This window comes from Rhipicephalus sanguineus, chromosome 3 (genome assembly GCF_013339695.2).
Source record: "Rhipicephalus sanguineus isolate Rsan-2018 chromosome 3, BIME_Rsan_1.4, whole genome shotgun sequence".
Taxonomy (NCBI): domain Eukaryota; kingdom Metazoa; phylum Arthropoda; class Arachnida; order Ixodida; family Ixodidae; genus Rhipicephalus; species Rhipicephalus sanguineus.
In genome coordinates, this window is record NC_051178.1 from 203,063,377 (window position 1) to 203,085,101 (window position 21,725).

Consider the following 21,725-nt stretch of genomic DNA (forward strand, 5'->3'; position numbering starts at 1 on the left):
CTAAGATCGTTAGGATGCTGAAAAACTCATAGTGACTTATTTGGTGATCATCCTTGAACACTCAGGTAAAGAGTTGTTTCTCGGAAGTCAGCAGTAGGTTTTGTCTAGGGGTGTGCGAATAGTGAATTCTGGAACCGAATCGAATACGAATCGAATAGTGATGACACCGAATCGAATACAAATGCTAATTGAATACTCTTCGAATAGTTTTTGAATTGTAAGACAACCATTTTCAAGACAGTCCTAGAACTCGACAATCCTAGACAGTCCTAGACAGTCCTAGAACTGTAGGTTGAAATACAGGAGTGACTACAGTAATCAAGGTGATACTTTGTCGACTACTTTTAAATAAAATTGAGACATAAAAACTAATCAATTTTGAGCCGAACACCACGCGTACAGCTAAAGCTACATTAAAATTGATAAGAAGAAGAAGAAGATGTTTAATGACAAGAAGGAGGAGAGGTCGGGTAAAATTGATAAGATAGAGAGGAGGGAAAGGCAGGGAGGTTAACTAGACAATGCGTCCAGTTATAAACCTGTCATTCCAACATGCGTCTTGGCATCGAAAGCATGCACATCAGCATTGAAAGCTGTATCTGCAAGAACAATTTACACAATCACAACACTTGCGTCTGTTCTTATTCGTGAAGCTGAATGCAGCCGTAGTCCCCACCTACAGTTATTACGAGATGAAGACAGGAACTGATTAATGCGATGCAGCTGCAGCATAGTAAACATTGATTAACAGTGCAGTTTTCAGAGAAAACGAGTTCATCCGGTAATCAATATAGCGTCGGTAGTCTCGTAAAATCTTGGGCTGCATGCATACGGGTAAATTAGTGATTAAAGAAGAAAAAATACCATAGGCTTTTCCAGAATTTTGTTGTTTGCGGCTTCTCCCGTCGAAGCTGACTATATGAAAAATATTCGAAAAATATTCGGTATTTCGAATATGTACTATTCGACTCGAGCACCGAATCGAATGGAATGCTATTCGATTCGCTATTCAAAATTTTCGAATATTCGCACACCCCTACTTTTGTCACACGTCATCCCTATGACTATTGACGTGAGATGACGGCCATTCAGAAATCATCCGACTAATTAACAATGCCTTGCAGTTGAAGAGTTACAGTGTAAGTACGTGCGTTTATTGTTATCAACTGCTACAAAACTTTTTTGTGAGAAATATCCGACATGAAAAGCGTACGTCAGTCGTCTATTTCCTCCAGATTTATGCTATTTTTTTCTCTCTTGTTATCAGTTAAGAAATGACGGAGAAAATTTTATTCACGATAGAAAAGAAGGGAGAAAACAACGTCTATCTTCTGACTTCATAAAATATAGCCGCATTTTTACTTGACAGTTGCGAAAACAGAAGCACTGTTCCAGTTTCTAAACGCTGTGACATCTAAAGGTTGTAATGTTGACCGTCTGTGACGGCAAGCATGGAACTGCTACTACGTCGGTAGCAACAACAGTGACCTTTCTTTTCTCCTTTTATACTTTTCTTCTCTTCCCTAAAATAGCGCAGCCTCTCTCTCTCTCTGCCTTTATTTTATCCTTCTCCTTCTCCACCTTGCTTCTTCAATAAACACGATAAAAATCGTCACTAAGAAAAATAGAACACTTGACTTGCACAAAATGCGCACTTGCTGTCCTTTTGCGGAACGTGCTAACCTCATTTTGAATTTGTTTATAGCCCTAGATACCGCAAGTTACTTGTTTGTCAAAGCTCTTAGCGATACCTTAGTGATTAATCATAATTTATGAAAACCAACGCACCGACAGTCTCAGAATATGCTGTCCAGCAACACGGTCGGTGTTTAGGAAACCGCCTATTCGGCTTCTTCGCGCTCAAGAATTGTGTCTCCACCCTTTACGTTTGTCGCCACGACAGTGTAGAGCCGACTCATCAGTGTAGAGATGACTACGGGCGGGCAGTGTGTTTGTCTTCACATATAAGTCAATGACAGATGTCTGTTGGGCACATACCAACATTATCATCATCAGCCTGACTGCGCACACTGCAGGGCAAAGGCCGTTTCCGTGTTTCGCCAATTAGCCCGGTCCTGTGCTTGCTGCGGCCACACTATTCCCAAAAACTTCTTAATCTCATCTGCCCACCTAACTTTCTGCCTCCCCCTCACGCGCATGCCTTCTCTTGGAATCTAGTCAGTTACTCTTAATGACCAGCGGTTATCATGCCTACGCGCTACATTCCCTGCCCATTTCTTTTTCTTGATTTCGACTAAGGTGTCCTTAACACCACTTTGTTCCCTGACCCAACGTGCACACTAGCAAATGGATTCCCTGACTGATACCAACACACGCACTGGCAAAAAGTTTTCATCCTTTGCACAAACCACCATTCTCAAAAGTCGAACTGCTTGGAATTCTACAAGCAGGTACATATGTGACTGAAATTGCGCGCGTAAATTAAAACTAGTTAGCCTGCTCATAATCTTAAGCACCCCTCAAGATATTAACTTCCTTCTGTTTTCACTGAGGCATTTGAATTTGCTAAGAACTAAAGAAAGAGGAAAGGTGCTCTCCTTTTATTCTGCGCATCATAGCCGTTTGCTGTTGACTCTTAGCCACTTTAAAAAAAAAAGAGAATTGAGTTGCGCCCAGACTGGCTGTAGCGGTCCATAATCTGATTCAACTGATACCCCTTTCATTTCGCGCAATGAACCTCAAATAAGCAATTCAGGAAATGAGGCGCACTTTATCAAGGACCATGGAGGTGAATCGGAGAACGAAATATCCCCTTTACTGCAGCATAGGTTTTCTAAGGCCTAACTTGAAACGCCAAGGTTTACTCTGCAGCACCTTCTTTGTGAATAATATAGATCGCATCATCTGTAATCCTCACAAAAAGGCACCCAGAATAAAGTGCTTTCGGTGAATCACCTCAACAACTGCGCAAGTACATTTAGATGAAGCGCAGTAAGGCGAATCATCATTATTTTCTCAGAGGAGGTATGAGCAAGCTATAAATGTAGACGCGGTCGCCCTTTCTGAAAGCGTGCCCGTTTCACTTCCACAAAACTTACTTATTCTTAGCGCTACTTTATGGAAACGACGTCAGTGGCAAAACGTTCGGAATGAATCGACATAAGTTTCCTGCGTAGCTCCTTCTCGCTTACAATACGCAAGACCCATCAAGGACACACAACCTGTTTTGTTGGGATACAGTCCGTCTGATCGAAGCACGAACAATGACACTTCTTTTTTTTTTTTTCCTTTTCAACGCACCGGAAGCATCGCAGGCCCCATGACGAGGCCATGAGGAAACATGTTGGAAGACGGATTCGCACCACTGCTTTCGCTCCGCGTTTTCCACTTTGCAGTGGCCGCAAATACGCGGCAGCAACGGCCCACGGAGAAGAAAGAGCCCCAGCCCAGTGCAAATGCTCGAGAAGTAAAATCGGGAAAATAAAAAAATCGAGACGAGGCTTCTGCGCAATGGAAAAGAGCGAACATTATTTTATTACATCGACAGTCCCGCAGCAGCCCGTTTCTCGACAAAAGTCTCCTCCACTTGGATGCGGGCCAAGGGGGTGCCTCCGCAGAAAAAGGCCGAACCGACCATGAGCGAGGGAGAGAGTGTGCGGGGGAAAAGCTTGGTCGAGGCGCGCGCGTTTCTTGGCGATGCGGATTAAACGCGCCAACGCTGCAATCCCCATCCGCGCGCTCTCGCTCTTCTCTCCATTTGGGGCGCGACGGGACGACGCCGCCGTCCGGGACGTCGGCGGGAGGCGAGGGGATCTAGGGGAAGGCAGGGCGGACGTGACGTCAGGGCTCTCCTCTTCCGCGCAGGCGCGTTTCGGGAAGCGGGGCCTCCCACGTGACTAAGGCCGCAGACACCCCCTCTCCCACCTCGAGGCGCCACAAGCATCGGACGCGTCCTGCGGTGAAGCGAGCGCTCGCTGCTTCCTCGTGGCTGCCGCCGCTGCTGCACTCCCGGCTCCCGCCGCAGCCGCGTCCTCACGACGCTGTCCCACTTTCTGACTCGTTTGCGCCGCTGAAGACGGGAAAGGAAGGGGAAACGACGGGGGCGACGAAAAGTTTGCCTCCAGGGATCGCGCCTGCAGATAGGGCGCCGAACAGTGAGGTCGTCGGTTAGAAAGGTCGAACGCTGTAGTGTGCAAGAAAATCAAAACAAACTCGGACGCCTCGTGCGGTGTTTGCAGGAGCGCTGTTTTTACGTGCCAACCGGATTGAGTGAACTGTGCTTCACTTTCATTCAAAACCGTGTCGGTGAGGTGTGAACGATAGAGGAGAAGGCGCACCACGCGTCTACACGACCATGTCCCTGCATTCCGCGGGATACCGTGTCGTGACGCGCTCTCTCTGACGCACGTGTGAACGCCATTTGGACGCTGACACAACCGTGCCGGAAGTGTGGTTTGCCCGTCAAACCTATCCGCTTTCTCGCAGCCCCAGACCTCAGAGTTTTGCAGTGTATTGCGCGAGTGCGACTTACCGGACGAGGACGCACTCCAAGTTCCCGATGAACTTACCCGCTGGCCCGGCATGAGCCCTCCCAGGAAAAGTTGCGCTCGAGCCGGCCTGCACCGCAGCCCTTTCGGGATGCGCGGATGCTGGTACTCCCTCTGCCTCACGATGTCGTTCGCTTTCTCCGAGATAGCGGCGGAGTTTCTCCTTTCCTCGGAATACACCACTTCAGGTACTCCTGTCGCATGCAGCTTGTGCTCAGACAGCAACATCTAACTCTTTAAGAATTTTTCTTTGCAGGAAGGCGTACGCTTCAGCTTTATGGCAATTTCTTGCAATTGCTAATGAGTCCTTCTAAGCTGATTTTTGTCGATCATAGTGACCATCGTTTTATTTTACGGGGTTACAGCTCCAAGCTAATTATCCAGTTTTCTAGTGCTCCAATACTAAATTAGATAGTGCCGCAACAGTTATTTTTCGTCTTGTAGAATACGCTACTATGACTTACATTAAATAATGAAAACCCGTGTTATCGTCATAGAATACAAACATAACATGTCTGAGGATTTAGAATGCTTTGGTTCTTTTAGTTATTCTTAACGCCCGCTATGTTTTCTCACCAGTTATAACAGTTGTGTCGACAAGGAGCTGCCCGACCAATGACACAAAAGATTATGAACGTTCTTGTTTATGATGGCATGAAATGTTATATAGTCAAGTAGGAAAATTATGGTGCTGAACGCATGTGTTTCTTGTTGTGACTGTGTTGTGCCTTTAAAGTATTAGGATATCGAGTTTTAGTATGTCTTCGCGATAGCGAAGCCTCGCACCAAAGGGTTCAGCATTTTGCCATTCTCTCGGCAGCGTGACCATTAAATATAACCCACGGTGCGTCGGTTATCAGTGGCTTCATTAATGTCATCGTATAAAGTTGGGCAAGTTGGTAAGGATTCATTTTGGTCAACTGCACAGTAGGACGGGGCACGAATAAAGAGGTGAGACAAACAAGCGTAGACTAACAACTGGGTTCATTGAAGTATTCTTAAGGAGTGAAGCTTTATTATTCGCGTCCGATCCTACTGCGCAGTTTGACCAAAATTAAGTGTCATGAAGAGAATGATTACAACAGTCAACAATATTAATGTAACTTACGTTTTCTTCATCACCCTAGTCATAACTCAAATATTCTCAATATTCGTATCTATAAAGCATTTTCACTGTGTGGTTCATGAAAGCATATTCACTCACATGGTTCCAGCGCCAAAGAGGTTATAGAACACGGTGCTTTTCATACTTTGTAAGTTGCTTATGCATTTTTTGTCCATATATTAAAGGCAATGCATGTGCCTAATACAAACAACCGAGCACACAGTAATAACCGAGCGACTATCTGTCGATTCGGTTATTTAGCAGCGTCTTAATTTAATGTCGCGCGTCAGCTCCTAATTTTGACAAGCTGATCATGCATTTGAAGCAATGCAAGAAAGGCATGTTGGACGCATACTTGCGTTAAAGGAAACTGGTGCCTAATCAAATGTGGGTTCATTAATGACCCACTAAAAACGCTCATATTGCATAATGGGAAAGAGAAGCTGACAATGCAAACATCATATCTGTGTATAAATGCGCATGTATACGATAAAGGGGATTTTAAAAAAACGGCCGTGCGCAACAACGCTTGTTATTGTTGTTGTTTTTCTGCTTGTGCAGCATCACGTCTTGTGTAATATGATCATAGACGTGCGCATGGGTTGTGCAGGGGGGGTTGCCCCCCGACCTCTAATGGAGGACCCTGCGCACGCCTACGCATATGATTCCTACTTCAGGTGCAGCAATTTCAGCAGCTGTACTCTCGATTTTATGCTGTCTCCAAAACGTTCTATATGTCTATGATGTCGCTACCACCTGGGCTATGCTTACTTCAAGGTTTCTGTAGAGAAGCAAACGTTATTGAGAAATGCCAGCCTGATGACGCGATACACCAGGCGTGAAGTTTCACAAGCAGAGTTGAGGGTTTGTCGCATTCTTAACTAGTTACATTAACAAGGAAAAAGGAATAGCGGGACATCTTTGAAGAAAGAAACCAGCCGTAGCCGTAGAGGATCAGTACTTATTGGTCTTGAATGCGCCTACTGAATACTGCAGATTTACCATGACTGTCGCCCCGCACCCATGGTCTTTTTTTCTCGCTCTGACAGTGAGTCATTATTAGGACTTGTGTAACAGAGGCCGGCATGCAATTTATTAGAACTGCTAACTGTATTTTTGTGAACGAAGCGCAGTTCCAAGAAAAACGACGAGACAACAGGAATACATATATGTTTTAGCAGCCTTCGTTAAAACTATTGGCTTATTGTTTTACTTTTTTCAACATTTTTCAGCCATTACACTTGATTATCTTTTTCATTTGAAGGTACACTACGGAGGAAGATATTGCTGCAGTTTTCGTGCTGCTTACGGAAAGAGCCTTAAAAAAAAAGAAGACATGCTTCTCGTGCAGTTCCTGTTAAACAATGTAACACAGAAACCTGCTAACTGGAAGAAGGTGATGCAACGTCTTTCGCCTGATGTGCGCCTCGAGGTGACAGTAATTGTAATGCAGACTCAGGTAGAGGCCGGTCTCACTGTATAGCTCGGCTCCCTCATGTCTTCTCCTAATTTATAACGCTTTACGGCATCACCTGATGTTTTAGCAAAATTCATCCAGGGAATTAACACTCCCGGTAAGGTTATTATGTGCAGTGTTCTAGGATCGGTGTTTTCTGGAACTATGGACGAAACTGTGTGTTCCAGGAATTCTGTGCGGCAACTGCATCATGCCGCCCCTTTGCTCCCGGGTATATCGAATAAGATTGTGCGCGAAATTATATGCTAGTTATCATCTTGTAATTTAGGTAAAAATATAATTGAAGGATGTAAATACACAGGTAGCTTGCCCACGTCATTTTTCCAACCTTTATTTCTCTACCCCAGTGTAGGGTTGCAAACAGCGCACTCGCACCCGATTCATCCTCCTTCCTTTCCTCTCTCTTTCTCTCCCACATGCGAAAAATGACTAGTGTAATGTTAAGCACCTGCTATATCACGTGTGTTCTTCCAAGTGTTCCTTCAAGTTCACCCAAAAATTTAGCAACATTGCGGGTTTAGGTGCTTCCTACGGAAGTTGTAGGATGATGTCCAGGTTTGTATTAGTTGTGTAATAATATTGTTTCACTTTTGGTCGTCAGCCAAAGTCTGTAATTAATTTCTCAGCATGTCGATCAATATATATTAGCAGCAGAAGCTTATGCGGCTTATATATTTAGAAAAGTTTTTCTTTGACATTTCTACAATCATAATTATGTTTCCCATTGCAATGGGCTGTATTGATCGGGCGCTGTCTGCATCGTGAAATAAGATGTCCCCCGGGAACTCACCAGGCGCCTTTACGGCATTTAGAAAGACTTTCCAACCCGCAGCTACTATTACCAGCACGGTCGTCGCGTGCGCATGCGCCAATCTTTAGTCAAACGCATAATTGCCACTGTCCCAGCACGGCACCCTCGCGCCATCCCGTGTTCTTTCGAAAATTTTCTTCGCCCTTGGATGAAACTACTTGGCGTTCTATTTGAAATCTGGGAACGATTTTTCCTTCCTCGCCTGGCGGATGGGCGTGTGCCCTGCCTGTCTAGGCATTGGACGTTTACATTCGCCAAATTACCGGTTATTGAGGCAGTCGTATAGCAATAGACGCGCTTCTGCATTTTTATTTCCTTTCTCACCGCGGCCGAATTTCCTTTCCTCTCTTTTAGCGCACCGACTTTTAAAACATCTCCGGTTTTTTTTTTATTTTTTTAACCTCTCCTCGTTTTGTTCTTTCTCCTCTCGTGCGCATAAAAATGTGCTCAGTAAGGGAATTCACTGCCCCCCCATTTCCATATCCCATAATCCCAGCTCCGCCGATATATTTTTTTCTTTTGTCCTTTCCTATTTTTTTTTCGCTGGGCGCGCGGTCCACGATCTAGTGCCGTTCGTTGTTTTTTGCTCCGTTCGCCGCTGTTTTTCCTTTCGATAATTCGTTCGCAAAGTTCACTCCTCAGGACGGGTAAATCGCGATTCTTTTTCGACTGACTCACTTTATCACGTCCACTCCCCTCCCACGCGGCTTGCCTCGCTCACAGCGAACGAGGGGCCCCTGCACCGTGTATTGGCAGGCTTAAATTTTTGATGCGCGCCGCCGAGGCGTTCGCGCGTTGACGAGATTTATAAAGCGCTGATAATGGCCCTCACCTCTCAGCCTTCCCCCTTTCGTCTTGCGTGGGCCCTTCCATCACCTCCTTTCAACGCAGCCTTTCGCGCCAGCTGACCTCCTCCCCCACCTCATGCGACTGCTCGTCCTCATAAAACCCGTAAAAGAGATACAGGGAGGGCACCGAGACGATCGAATCTGCGTTCGAATTCTTCGTCTCGTATTGTTGCTTCACGGGAAGAAGCGATACTGAGCAACCGTCCGTGTTTCTTCAAGGACGCCCGTGAGAAGAACGCATTGCGCCACGCTAAGATATACACGGGCCAGTGCGCGTCAGAAGATACGCAGAAAAACAGTTTCGTCATCACACGTGCATACCAATACCGGTTTCTCGCAGTGAAAGAAATTTAACGAAAAAAAAAAGGTCACTTTAAAAGAACCCATAGTGCTGAAGCCGAAGGGCTCGGAGCGATGTGTATGCGCATAATGGTTGCGAGACGATGAATGTGTTGGAATAAATGCAAGATGGCCTAAACTGATGGAACTGCGGATTTCTTAAGACGTCGTAGCAAAAAGTGTTTGCAGTAAAGAATGAGCGTTGCGCGATATTGCATGTCGTGCTTAATAGACGCTTAGACATTGCTTCTTAAAGGTGTCGAAATAAAGAAAGTACGCCAACACCAGCACTTGGTGGTTATTTTCTCGACAAGTTCACACTAAAATTACGACATCTTGGTGAACGATGTCCTATTGTATCCATTATTCTTACCATAATGTTCCGTGTGTAACGCATTCTAGTGAACCATCTTGCAATTTTAACAATGCCGAGCACTACCGAAATAAATAAACTATCCATGAACAAACAGTTCTGGCGACAATGGGATGGCGTAAGCCAGGTACAGAAAAGTGAAAATATGTTGTTCACCACACAGATAAAACATCGCTGGCACGTAACATCCAAAGAATGATGTATTAAAATAGGTTTAGTTTGCCTTCGTGCTTTTGCTGATGTATAAAATCATTTTATAGTCCTACATATTACAAGACATTCCACAATACTGACAGAAATAACAGTGAATTTCGAAAGCAGAAGGTTGTCGAGCGACAAACAAAAATGAGGATTTGCAACTTGTTTTCAACCTTTCATCTTCCACTCAAATCTCCACTGAGTCATGCTTATAAATATTTTCTTTAAACAGTACATTTCCTTTCCAATGGCAACGTTCAGGGTCACCTGCTATTTAAGATGGCGATCTGCGTGAATCGGACACAGCTGAGGACAGCACTTACAGTAAGCAAAGTATCGCGAGAAAGTATCTAAGGCAAAAATAAAATCTGTAAGACTTTTATTATAAGTACCATTTTTTCACTCCTTGACCGTAATCACTAGCTTTACATGCAGTTATGATTGACCGATGCACCTTCTTACGAACAGCCCTGTTGTTTCTGTACCTCGAGTACACTGCACGCTAGACCTGTTACATAGGTAAGTGTCCGGAACTCAGGTGTAAAATATCATCAGCACAGAAAGCCACGTGAGCAGTTCTACAATAATAGCAGGAGCCAAACTTCGGTGCCCGGGACATCGTGTGCCGTTACTAGGGCTAGTGTACGATTTCCTTCTCTTTCATTTTCTCGTCCTCATCTCTTTGCCCCCATGCATTTTGCCCCCAGCTAGCAAAAAAAGTTAGCCTGCCTGTATTTCCTGTTCTCGCTCAATAATTAGGCACTTTGGGAATGCCGAGGCAGGTACCGCATTCTCATGTTTTTAGTTAGTAAAAATTACTCGTTATAGGGCGAGTGGTTTCTGTTAGTCACACAATCAAATTTCGTGACTGGTCAAAGCTTTTTTTTGCAAACTGTGACTTCAAAAGTATCTCTAAGATTTTTTTCCTCGTGTAGCTAAGATTTCATTATTGCATCTATGCTCTTGTACTGAAGTGAACCTGTTGAACGATATCCTTTGTGGCATGCTCATCAAAAGCAGCATTTTGCAAGTTAAATTATGGAGCGCTTTGTTTCGTTGAACTATTGACACTGTGTTGAAGTTATGGCAAATGCAACGAATGCATTTGCCAAGTTATGACGTGTAGAATAATGCAAAATCTCAAGGAAGTATTAGCCGCTAACCAGTGGAAATTTCGTGCTGGAAAGAAAAACACGTTGGTATACCGGTAGCGCGAATCTCGTTGACAAATCTTGTCAACGCCATGGATGACAGTATTCTCTGTGTCAACAGAGACTAGCACGGTCGTTCTGTTCATGTCCGCAGTTGTCGTCACATGACAATTTCCTTGGATGTACTTGACCTGCATACATTGTGCAGGAACATATTGCTTCCCTCAAAAACCACTTACTATAGCTTCATAACTTCAAGACTTCTAAAGATGTGCAAGTGTAGACATATTGTTGTGCTGTTTTACACCTATGGTATGCATCATAGTGGTACAGTGCAAACGCCACGGGTATCTTGGGATAAGTCGACAAAATGCAGATATGCATAGCACAAGTCGACACGTGCTTACAAGTGCTTACTTAAAATGTGTTTCTCAATATGCTGGTCATGCCAAGGTCTAGGCTTCCTGCACAACTTTGCTTGTAACACATTGTTTTCTTTCAGTTGGGGGAGCAATAAGAACAATTTGACACCAGATACAATCTGGACAACTGCCTTCTACGAAAGAACCGCCTCTTAATAAACATGCATTGAGATCTACTTCCCAGTAGCCATTAAACTTAGAAAACACGCTTGGTGTTGTGCCGTCGCTTTCAAGTCAGAGTCAATCTTCAAGCTTTCTGTTCTCAAATTCTTTAGATTATCAGATATTTGATTAGTTAGAACCCATTTAACCAACACCATCACTTTTGTATCACTTCCACATACCAATGGTGATATCATTCCTCGCCGTTTTTCTTTTTCAGCCTGCTCCCAGGTGATATCAAATTGCGCAATCTGCTATCATTTTAAGCTATATTGTAGTATCAACAATAGTTTGGAAAGTTTAGAAGCTAACTTAAATTATTCATTTAAGTGTAGTTTCCGGTAGATTGGCAGTAAAATTCAATTAGTATTATTAAATAAACAAGTTACAGTAATGTAACAGCTTCTCAGGCGCAGTAAGTGCGATTAAGGACAGGAACGTACGTCCAATGGTTCTTATATTAGAAATAGCATTGTCAAATGGCTTGGATAAAGAAAGTACGTTCCACAGTTAAACCATGAATGGCGGAAGAATCCCGGATATTGAAGTGGATGGCCTAATTAAAAAGAGAGCGACAGGGACTAAGATAGCTGAAGCATTACATGGGCAATAAGAAACACGCAAGCAAGAAGTTAATTTCCTTCTTAACGCGTTCCGATGGTGCGGCCGTCTATAATTAATCGCATCTTCGTCAGCGTGGAAAAATAAGCGAAGGTAATTGGACTCGCAGTGGTCTCGCGTAGCTTCAGTTTTCTTTTTCTTTAGTCTCGGTTCATTGCCGAAGGAGCCTCGAGTCAGGGACTCCCTGCTGTTTTTTTCACCTTCACAGAAAACAAATAGAATCCGCGGGACGGCCCCAATTGGCGTGCAGGAAGAAGAATTGGAAGCTGTCGACTAGGCGCCTATCGATATATGGACTTCTCGTCGATGCGCTAAGAAGAAGCAATTTCTCTGAGCCCCACACCTTTAGCGATAGCCTTTATCTGCTCGCGGAGCCCGAATGAGGAAGACGAAAAATACCCTCGGGCTTTCTGCTCCCGACAGCTTTGACTAGACTGCCACAACTGCGGACACTGAGGCTAATAACGACATCAACAAAAGCATGGAACGCCGAGAAAATAAAACACCCTAATCTTACTTACCGTCCCATTCTGATTGTAATTCAGAATCAAGGAAAGCTTCGTGACGATGACTTGAACCAATACTAGCCTTTAGCATTTCCAAGAAATTTTGATCGCGTATTTAAAAGGGAAAATGTAAAGCTTGCGTTACCTGTAAAAGAAACATAACATATTATCTTTTAATGTCACGGGTAATGCCTGCAGCATCTCTCGAGTATAACTGAAACTTTCAATCAATCTTCTTCTAGATAACTTGTCTTTCTTTACATTCGCTACTCTGGCTGCATCTAATTACTTTAACGGAGCCATTCGTAGAAACTTTAACGCATCTCACAGCAAAATGCACAAAGTCGGCCACCTTACTTATAAAACGATTTTCGTTAGTATATGACAGATTTCGTGCAATTTTGTTCCACAGTCTCTTTTGTACACTCGATTTTACGTTCGCATTAGGCGACTGCGTTCCCACCCGAATATAGGCACTACGCTTTCGTTTTAATGACCGGTAACGTCTTCATTCTAAGTCTGTACAAAGGAACATCCGTTCCAATTTGAATAAATTCTGGCAGATTAAGAACGTTGCAGTACAATTACCATTGAGAATAGGTCTCGAGACTTCCGGCTTGTCGGTGTGTGCTGCGCGTTCTTTGATGCATGTGCTTATTGGGAAATCAGAATAATTTTATCAGCCTACATAACTACACTTTTTTTTTTCATTTCACTTGCTTTGGTTCAAAAGAAAGGAAGCGTCACTTCTGATTTAGACAGGTATGTTTAACCTGCTTACTTGACTTAAGTGAAAATTTCAGTGCTACGCATTGTTAAGCAAACAAGATCCAGCGTCGAAAAAGTGCCCTACGTGGATGTATATCTAGTGTGGCCACCGTTACCTTTCTGTCTAAGATAAACGTTCACAGACAACTTTACACTCTATAAGGTCTTAAATCAGTAGGCACTGGCTTGTAGTAATAGTTAGGTAAAGTCCGCGAGCAAATGTTGTACGCTCTTCACGGCAAAATATGCTTCGCGAATTCCACTTAAATCGACAGGCTCACAGAAGTCGCCGGGTTGACACGTGTACTTTACCTTTGATGGCGGTTTGTAATGGTGGCGGTCTTGGGAGTAAGTCGTCAGCCATAGCTGCTACCACTCCATCCGGTGTTATCAGAGTGCGTACTCGTCGTCCCCGCCGGCCAGTATACTTTGGTGATTAACAACGCAGCGCATCTTCGCGCTGTCGTGTAGAGCAGCATTATCAGAACTGACACTGGTTAATTTCTGCGCTATAAAACCCAATATAACTAACTGATGTTGGTTAAGTTTCGAAATTGTGCCTCGGCAGCGCGCCTCTGCCTCTTAAAGAGGAGCTATATATATACAGCCAAGCCGTCTAGCCCAATACAATCTGTAAAAGTATCGTTAACGCGTAAATTTCTTTCAGACGTCGTTGAACATCCAGAGCTATGTCTATACATGTAACATTTACCACGCGTTTTATGTCGCAGGGCAGACATCAGAACTGAAAGGAACGCACCCACGTAAAGATTGGGTGTGTTCAGCCTCCAGTAAAGCGATGAATTTGTATTAACAAAGATTAGCTTCCCGTAGTTTACTATAATGAGAGTCGTATAACAAAACATGGGTAGACAGAGGCGCCTAACTGTTTCCTTGAAATGGTTTTTTTAACAATTTCGTAGTGCCGAAATGCAGTGCAGCACAAGTTAGAATGAATCCTGTAAGGTGCGCTTTTTTTTTCATCAGGAAATCTTTTTTTAACACGAAAGTGTTTTATGCCGGGGTCCACCAAGACTTCAGTGACGTATTTCCGTCACGGAAATGACGTCGAAAAATTGTACATGATCAGATGACAAAGAAAAAAAGTTCCGTCAACGGGCATCGAACCCACGACCACTCGGTCCGGAACAACAGATGCCGGGCGCGCTATCCACTTCGCCACGGTCACAGACTTTAGAGGCGTTACAAACGTGTCTTCTATATCTACCACTCTCCCGGCCGGCAGAGTGGTGTTGCCCTCAGGGAGCGGTAAAGTAATTCATCATTACTGTGTCCTCCGCGATTAGTACCTGCAACGCGTTACACGTTCGTCCCATTCGGCGCGTTTTCAATAGTAATGCAATTTTGTTAATGCCTTAAAGCACCGCGAGGTGGCGACCTTAACGCAAGCGTCGTAAGGCGTCGGTCTCGCTCATAGCATCACGCTAATCAAAACAAAGAAAAAAGCTCTGCGACGCGCGCCTGCCTCACCTGGCTGTAACACCGCGTTCCCTGCCTACGCGCTCGCCCCGAGAAAAATTGCGGCAGGGCTACCGCGGCAGCACGATGCGCTTTGCGTTTCCCTGTAGTACGGCCGTCGTGTTCAATCACATTTTAACATGCCGCACCATGGCGACCAAGTTCTTCGTCCAATATGCGACGCTCTTCTGGCTATCACAACTCGTTCTCTGATTATGCATGCTTTCACCGTTAACTACTACAGCTACCACAAGGGTTTGTTTAATCATTGAACATGGACCTTAGTCGTCGGCATGGAGATGTACCACCAAGCATCAAAGTGGGTGCATCCACGTTAAACGGTGCTATATCTGCCAGACATCATTATACATTCTGCAAACTCTAATATATTACCGTACAGTAAACATTCAGTTACTTCTATAAGGGCACGTTTTACTTTAGTGTTATTCCGATTCCTATGACGGAGGGATCAACTATGTTTTTTCTCTATTAAAGTGCAGACATAATAGGAAAAATATATTATATTTTCGAGCAAAATCATTACCTCCCACGTGAAGACATGCTTGTTCTACCACTGGCAGCTACACGTATACAGCATGTTACGACACAGGACAAAACAAAATAATTCATTTCCTGTTAATAGAATAATTAACTTCGCACGCGCCCTTTGTCCGTGCAATATTTATTCTTAAGCCTTGCACGTCGTTCACGAACTGAAGCAGAGCGATGGTTTCAACCAGGTCACGAGCCAACAATGCGCTTGTCGGAACATTAGGCACTCCATATTCCGGCCATAATTCCCAACGGTAGAGCAAGGCCCCACCAGGCATGCCTCGGCTCAGCTGAGACGCGGGTCAATATATCGAGCTCTTCACTTAAAGGCGTTTCTTACAAAGCACGTCAAACGGTCGGGGCCAGAATAAAACACAAGCGCGTCCCTCTCAAAGGAGGGGCCGCGTGGGGCCGTCTGCTGTTTACATTCCTTAGGGAAAATAAAGCCGACAAAGCATAGCCCAATCTCTCAGTCGGTATACAGCAAATGTTTGCTCAATCGATCCCAGCCGACCACATTGGGCTGAGAAACTCTTCCGCAGACTCGCAGAGTTTTCGGTTCGCCCCCGCTTGTTTAGGCGAAAAAAGAATAACTGCTCCCCTTTTACCACATCTCTCAGTTCTTTTAAAAACAAACAACTGGAGGGAACGTGTATGTAAAACCAGTTCGCCGTACCAATCAAGACAACTGCAACTCTTTACGGATGAACAAAGCAAGCCCCGAATACACTAGGTTTTTTTGCTTGTAAGCACTGCTTCCTTTGTCTGGCTGCCTTATAGTTCATGCTATGCGCTATACTGGAGTAGTCGGAGGCATTCGTTGACGCACCATGACGAATCTTCGTTGATTAAACACCTGTTGTTCAACAACAACAACAACAACAACAAGAAAAAGCACAATGCAGAGCTTAATTTGGTGCATAAGTTCAAACCAGACACTCAAGCCAAACTGTACGATGAAGTATTAGCATATTAGCGTAATAACCCTCTCGTGGTCCATAAGAATAAAATAAGTGATGAAGCCGTTGATGATAATGATGAAGACAATATTTATACTTGTTCTGTCACAACATGCGCTGTCATCTATTTATGCGAGCTCGAAAAGTAATACACTTACGCACATTTAAAACTGACCTCTTCGACAACATTTCTCGCGATATGTACGCTAATGACGGTGTTTTCCACTGCGATGTATGCCACCAGGAGATGATTCTGCGCACACTTAAGACAGCCTACCTTCCACTACCAAATCCGTCCTATTCACAACATGTTTACACACTTCCTCATTCCAAGATTTCTTCGAAACGGTGCAAGCTATTTACTTTTTTTTTATAACTCTCATGACGCTGTCACGAACACATATTTCAAATTATATTCAAGCGATTCGAGTGAGTCACAGAAGGTTGGGTCGATAATTTTTGTTTACTTTGAGTGAAGGCGGAAAAGTTTTAAATCACCGCTCAGAAACATAACGAGACATACGGGGCCGTCCGTTGAATTCCAGCGCTGCATGCTGTTTCGCTCTTTAACTTGTGCGCTGCAATAGCGAAAAAGAAAAAAAAGAAGTGTGTTCATGTTACATTTCTCCTGCCTTTGAAGTATAGCGAAGGAAGCAGCTGCCTTCGACTCGTCGTTTCTACTTGCATAACGTTTGCGGCAACCGAATAAACCGTCAAATATTAATAAAAGACAAAATAAAAAAAGAGGACGCGCAGGGACGCAGTTGCTTCACTGCAGCGCTTCAATGGCAGATGGTGAAGCATCTTGAATATGCTGACGGAATAGGACGAGAGCAGCAGGCGAGAAGCGCTGCACGGATGCTGGGCGGCAGCGCCGGAGGCGAGCCTGGAAACGGGCACGCAGCCACGACGAGCACGCGACGCACGCTCCCTAATAGTGCTCGTTTTTTGAAGGGGTTGGGCAGGATGCGCACATAGGGGGAGACGGCGAGGCTTCTGTCATTAGGCCCGACGACACGAGAACAGGGAAACGCACTTCCTCTGGCAGGAAGACGCTCGTTCATCTCAGGAAATAACTGGCGAGAGCTCAGATATGAGAGTCATTAGAAAGGCAGCACGAAGGACACGACGAGAAAGTACAAGCACGTGTTTAGGTATGCATATCCATAAACGAAAACATAAGGCGATACAAAAAAAAAGTTGATGTTTGCAATAGGGGTGGCAGAACGACACTGAGTGATAAAGCTTTGAAAATCTGGAAAGTATAAACCACTGAAAGCGGAGGAACGTCAATGAGAGGCTGTGACGCGCAAAGGTGGGATTTCACACTCGGTAAGCAGCTACGTATGTGTGAGCGTGTGAAGATGTTTCAGCGAAAAGCTCCTTGGCAAGGTTACAGTGGAGCGACGAGCGCTATGCTAGGCTTAAAATAGTTCAGTTTTGAAACGAAACACTGGCAACTGTGTGTTTCAGGTTTTTTTTTGTCATTTTTTTAATTATTACTTGCAGGTTACTGCACTTTATTTTGCGATGGCTCTGGCTGTGCGACTTTGGAGGAACAGACAAGATACGAAAATTGCAACGTACAATGTCGTTCAGTGATGGATTAAAATCGCAGAGCATTTATGTCTGCTGGTTGTTTTTCCCGTAGACGACAGTGTGACCCTATAGTGAAGCATTAATGAACGCGCAAAAAGAAAGATTGTGTGATTATGGACGAATTAAACCGAACGCGCAGTTAACTTCCCGTGCCTTTGAAATCTTTCTATAAGGCCCCGTAATGAAGTAAATGCTGAGATTAGGCTGTCGATTCAAATGTGCGCATGTTTTCATACCTGGAATAAGTAAACTGATTTATTTATTTATTTATTTATTTATTTATTTATTTATTTATTTATTTATTTATTCACTAGTGGCTGTGTATTACTTAGAGTGTGTTTGGTGCGGTGGTGAATGCTACAGTAAGAACAAGCTTATAACACATGTTTATTCAGAAAATCGAAGAGGTATTGCGAAACAGGCGTAACCAATTATTTAAACATCATCTGAAAGGAGTAAACCGGGCGGGGCTTTCCTGCATATCTCGCAAGGCTGGATCCGCCGGCAAGCTACAACAACCTCATCATTGGAAGGCTCGGTTAAACCTTTGCCTGCACCGTCAAACAAGAGTCCCCGCTACGAGAGCATCTCAAGGGAAGATCATCCACTGACAGAGTAGTACGTTCGCCTTCGGAAAGCACTCACTTTCTCCCATATTTGCAAGCGCCGTAAAGAAGATGACACGCCCTCCGCCTCAGCATGAGCGTCGTGGATGTCATTGGTTCGCAACGCCGCCTCGCAATCTTTTCCCGTTTCTGACATCGCCCCAAGCACTGCGGTCCTTTCAGGCAGCCATACGCGAAGGCGCAGGAGATGTGTGCAAAAGGAAAGAGCCGTTCATTCCCCAAAGGAAAGCCATTAGAGCTGGTCGATTTCGGACGCATTATTGGAGGACAAGTGCAACAGACAAAACGACAAGGCGGAGTGGGACGCGCATTTCAGCACAATGCTCCTTACGGGCTCCGTACAGCGCGCACACCACGATAGGCCCGGATGGCAAGTTTCGGAAATTGGTGCTCACTACAGTCCCTCTTCGAACTCCTCTCTTTCCCTCCCTCATAGCAACACACTCGCTGTATGAGCTTGTGTGCCTCCGTACGCCCTCGGCCACGCCGAGGACGACGGCAGTCCATCGGTCGCGACCTCCTCTTCCCGACGCATCCTGCGACAAAGACTGCTTGGTTGGTCGGCCGGCCAGTCTGGGGAACGCACTCTTTCAAACGGCCGGAAGTCTTCGAAGTACAACGCCTGGCGCCGTCTGGAAATGAAGCAGTTCGATTGTTTTGCGCTCTTTCTTTCCTCCTCTCTCCCGCTTCGCTGTCATTCGGCTCAGTGTCCCCTACCGCGCCCACTTTGGACTGTCCACTAGATGAAGATGGAACGAGTTGTAAGCCTGCGGCTATGATTCGAGGAAAGAGATTTTTGTTTATACGAGGACAGCACCTTCAGTTTCTTTTGCCCGTCGGCTGAGGGTTATTGAACAGTGATTTTTCAGCTGCAGGAACTGCGAAGCGTGAAGAAATTACGTCAAGTTGTTTCCCTGTTTGCTGCAACAAATTCTACAAAAGGCATCAAGAACTTTTTAGAGACCTTAGAGATCCGTCTCAGTGCACCGGGGTCATCTGAGTGAAACACTTTAGTTCGTTCTTTATCGGCTTTATATATATATATATATATATATATATATATATATATATATATATATATATATATATATATATATATATATATATATATATATATATATATATATATATATATATATATATAATGAAAAGAAATGCCTTTGCTAAAGTAAAGGCGTTCTTCCTTTTCCAGCTTCATTGCATGTGCTGACCGTTGCATGGTAGACGATACTCAACGATAAAGCAGCCAAAGAGCGCAACTACCACCTTAAGCTTAAACACTTTGTGCAGTCAGAGCGCGCTTGCTTCGGATTTCACGGTTCATAGAGCAAAGGCGATATCTCATGCCGCCATAGGAAAGGGCTGGTTTGCTGCGGGTACAGCTCGGTACTTCGGTCCTACTAGCCAGTCTTGGGTGTCTCGGCGGCGCCACGGGAGGGATCTCACCCCGATGGGACGCAGCAATCAAACGTAACAGCGGGGCGATACCGGAACGCACCCGTTGACGGCGCCATTTTGGGGACAGTGACGACACGCGCGGAGGGAGAGAGCTCCGGACAATTTTCTGGTGCGCGAAGGCGATAACAGGAGAGGAACACGCAACCCTTATTTCGTGCCTCCCCCGCCCGCGCCTTTCCCAGACGACGTAGCGGTGCGCGCGTGCAATCACTGCTTCCTTTTTGCCTCGTCGAGCCGCTTTCCCCTCGCTTTCATTGTTGCTTCGGCCTCGTTCGTCGTTGCCGACCACCACGCTTTCCGGCTTATCTCAGCTTTCGCCCCGCTTGTCGCGGTTCGCCTTTTCTCAGCCGTCTCCCTATCGTACCCTTCACTCTCTCTCCTCCCTATCTCCGTCTCCTCCTTTCACTATTCGCCCCCTCGCGTCCCCTCTTCCTCCCTTTTCGCCCACCTTATTTTCCGGGGTCCCGGACGCCACCCTTTCAGAGAGACCTTCTTATACATCGCCTTTTCGCTGTTTCCCTCGAGGAATCCTCGCGGTGCGCTGCATTCCCCTCTTCTTTACGCCTCGGCTTCTTCGTTCCTCGGCCGCATTTTTTGCTCGTTCATTTATCTACCCTTCCAATTTCTGGCAGTCTCGTCCTTCGCGTGGCGCCCGCGACCAGCGCGTTTTGTCATCTCCTAGAAGCTCCCATTCACCGCGAAGTGGATAATAGCAACGATAAAAGAAAAAAATAAACCCCTATAGGACATAATGGAAACCATCGGGCGTTGAAAAATTGCTATTTCTCTAGCGCGGCGGAGCTCTTCGAATAACTAGCCTGGCCTCTCCCATGGCGCATAAAATCGCTAATGTATACACGAGAAAGTTTGCATACCTAAGGGCGTGAAGGTAATTTTCCCGTGAAGGTAATTTTCAACTCGAGCGGAGCCTGTGTTCTCGCCCCAAGCAGTTGCAAGGAAAATTAATGTACGCATATATAAACTCTCGCGCCCAAGGTTTTTCCTCGCAGACAGTAATAATACAGTTGGAAAACGTGCGGAATTCCTCCTTTTGTGAGCTACATGCACATCACCCGCGCATGTGAAGTCATGAATTGCTTTCCCTAGCAATTAAACAACCTTACTAGGCACCACTGGTTGTTCGTTCTTGTTTGTTTTTATAAGGGGCAGCGTAAATATATTGAAATTAATACTACTGAGAAAATTTTAACCGTGCGCTTACGGCAAGCGGAGACAAATATAAAGCAAATGATAGTGTGGAAAAAGGAATATGCACGTTAGCAAGATTCATGGTAACGACGGCGGCAAGTATTCGCGTCGAACATGTTATTCAGGAATGCTAATTCGCTTATAACAAAGGATTGGCGCGAAAAAGAGGCTTTGTTAATTCAGCCCAAGGGTCGCAAGTCTACCGTAGTTAAGTTTAAGAGCACGTTAAAGAATCCCTGGTGGTCACGATTTACCCGGTGTCATTAACTACGCCCTGGCTTATATTCATGTCGTGGTTGCGGTAAGCAGAACCTCAGAATTCAGTTCAAGGTTCGCAGCTGGCTTGTTCAACTGAGGTTGTCATGGCGCAAGCAACAGATGTCGCATGCGTAGAAAATGTAGACTCTTTCATACCCCTAACATTATATGCGCATAAATAAACGACAACCCCCCCCCCCCCCCCCCCCGGAGACAAATCTACATGTACGGACAAACGCCAGAGGCGACCCCGTCTTACTTTTAGGCAAAAAAAAAAACAGCTTTTAAATATTTTT

General features: G+C 44.9%; 1 protein-coding gene across 6 annotated transcripts in view; it reads left to right on the top strand.

Annotated features, from left to right (window-relative positions):
* Positions 1–3,871: 3,871 nt before the first annotated feature.
* Positions 3,872–21,725, top strand: part of LOC119388127 (uncharacterized) — a 300,453-nt gene continuing 282,599 nt past the window's right edge. For 3 of the 6 annotated variants that reach the window (XR_007415508.1, XR_007415509.1, XR_007415507.1), the window contains exon 1: positions 3,882–4,696. Coding sequence is in view for 1 of the 6 variants with exons in the window: in XM_049413828.1 (XP_049269785.1) it covers positions 4,543–4,696 (154 nt within the window). In the remaining 5 variants the exon portion in view is untranslated. Of the gene's footprint in view, positions 4,697–21,725 lie in introns of all 6 variants that reach the window. The other 3 variants (XR_007415511.1, XM_049413828.1, XR_007415510.1) reach the window with 3 other exon arrangements.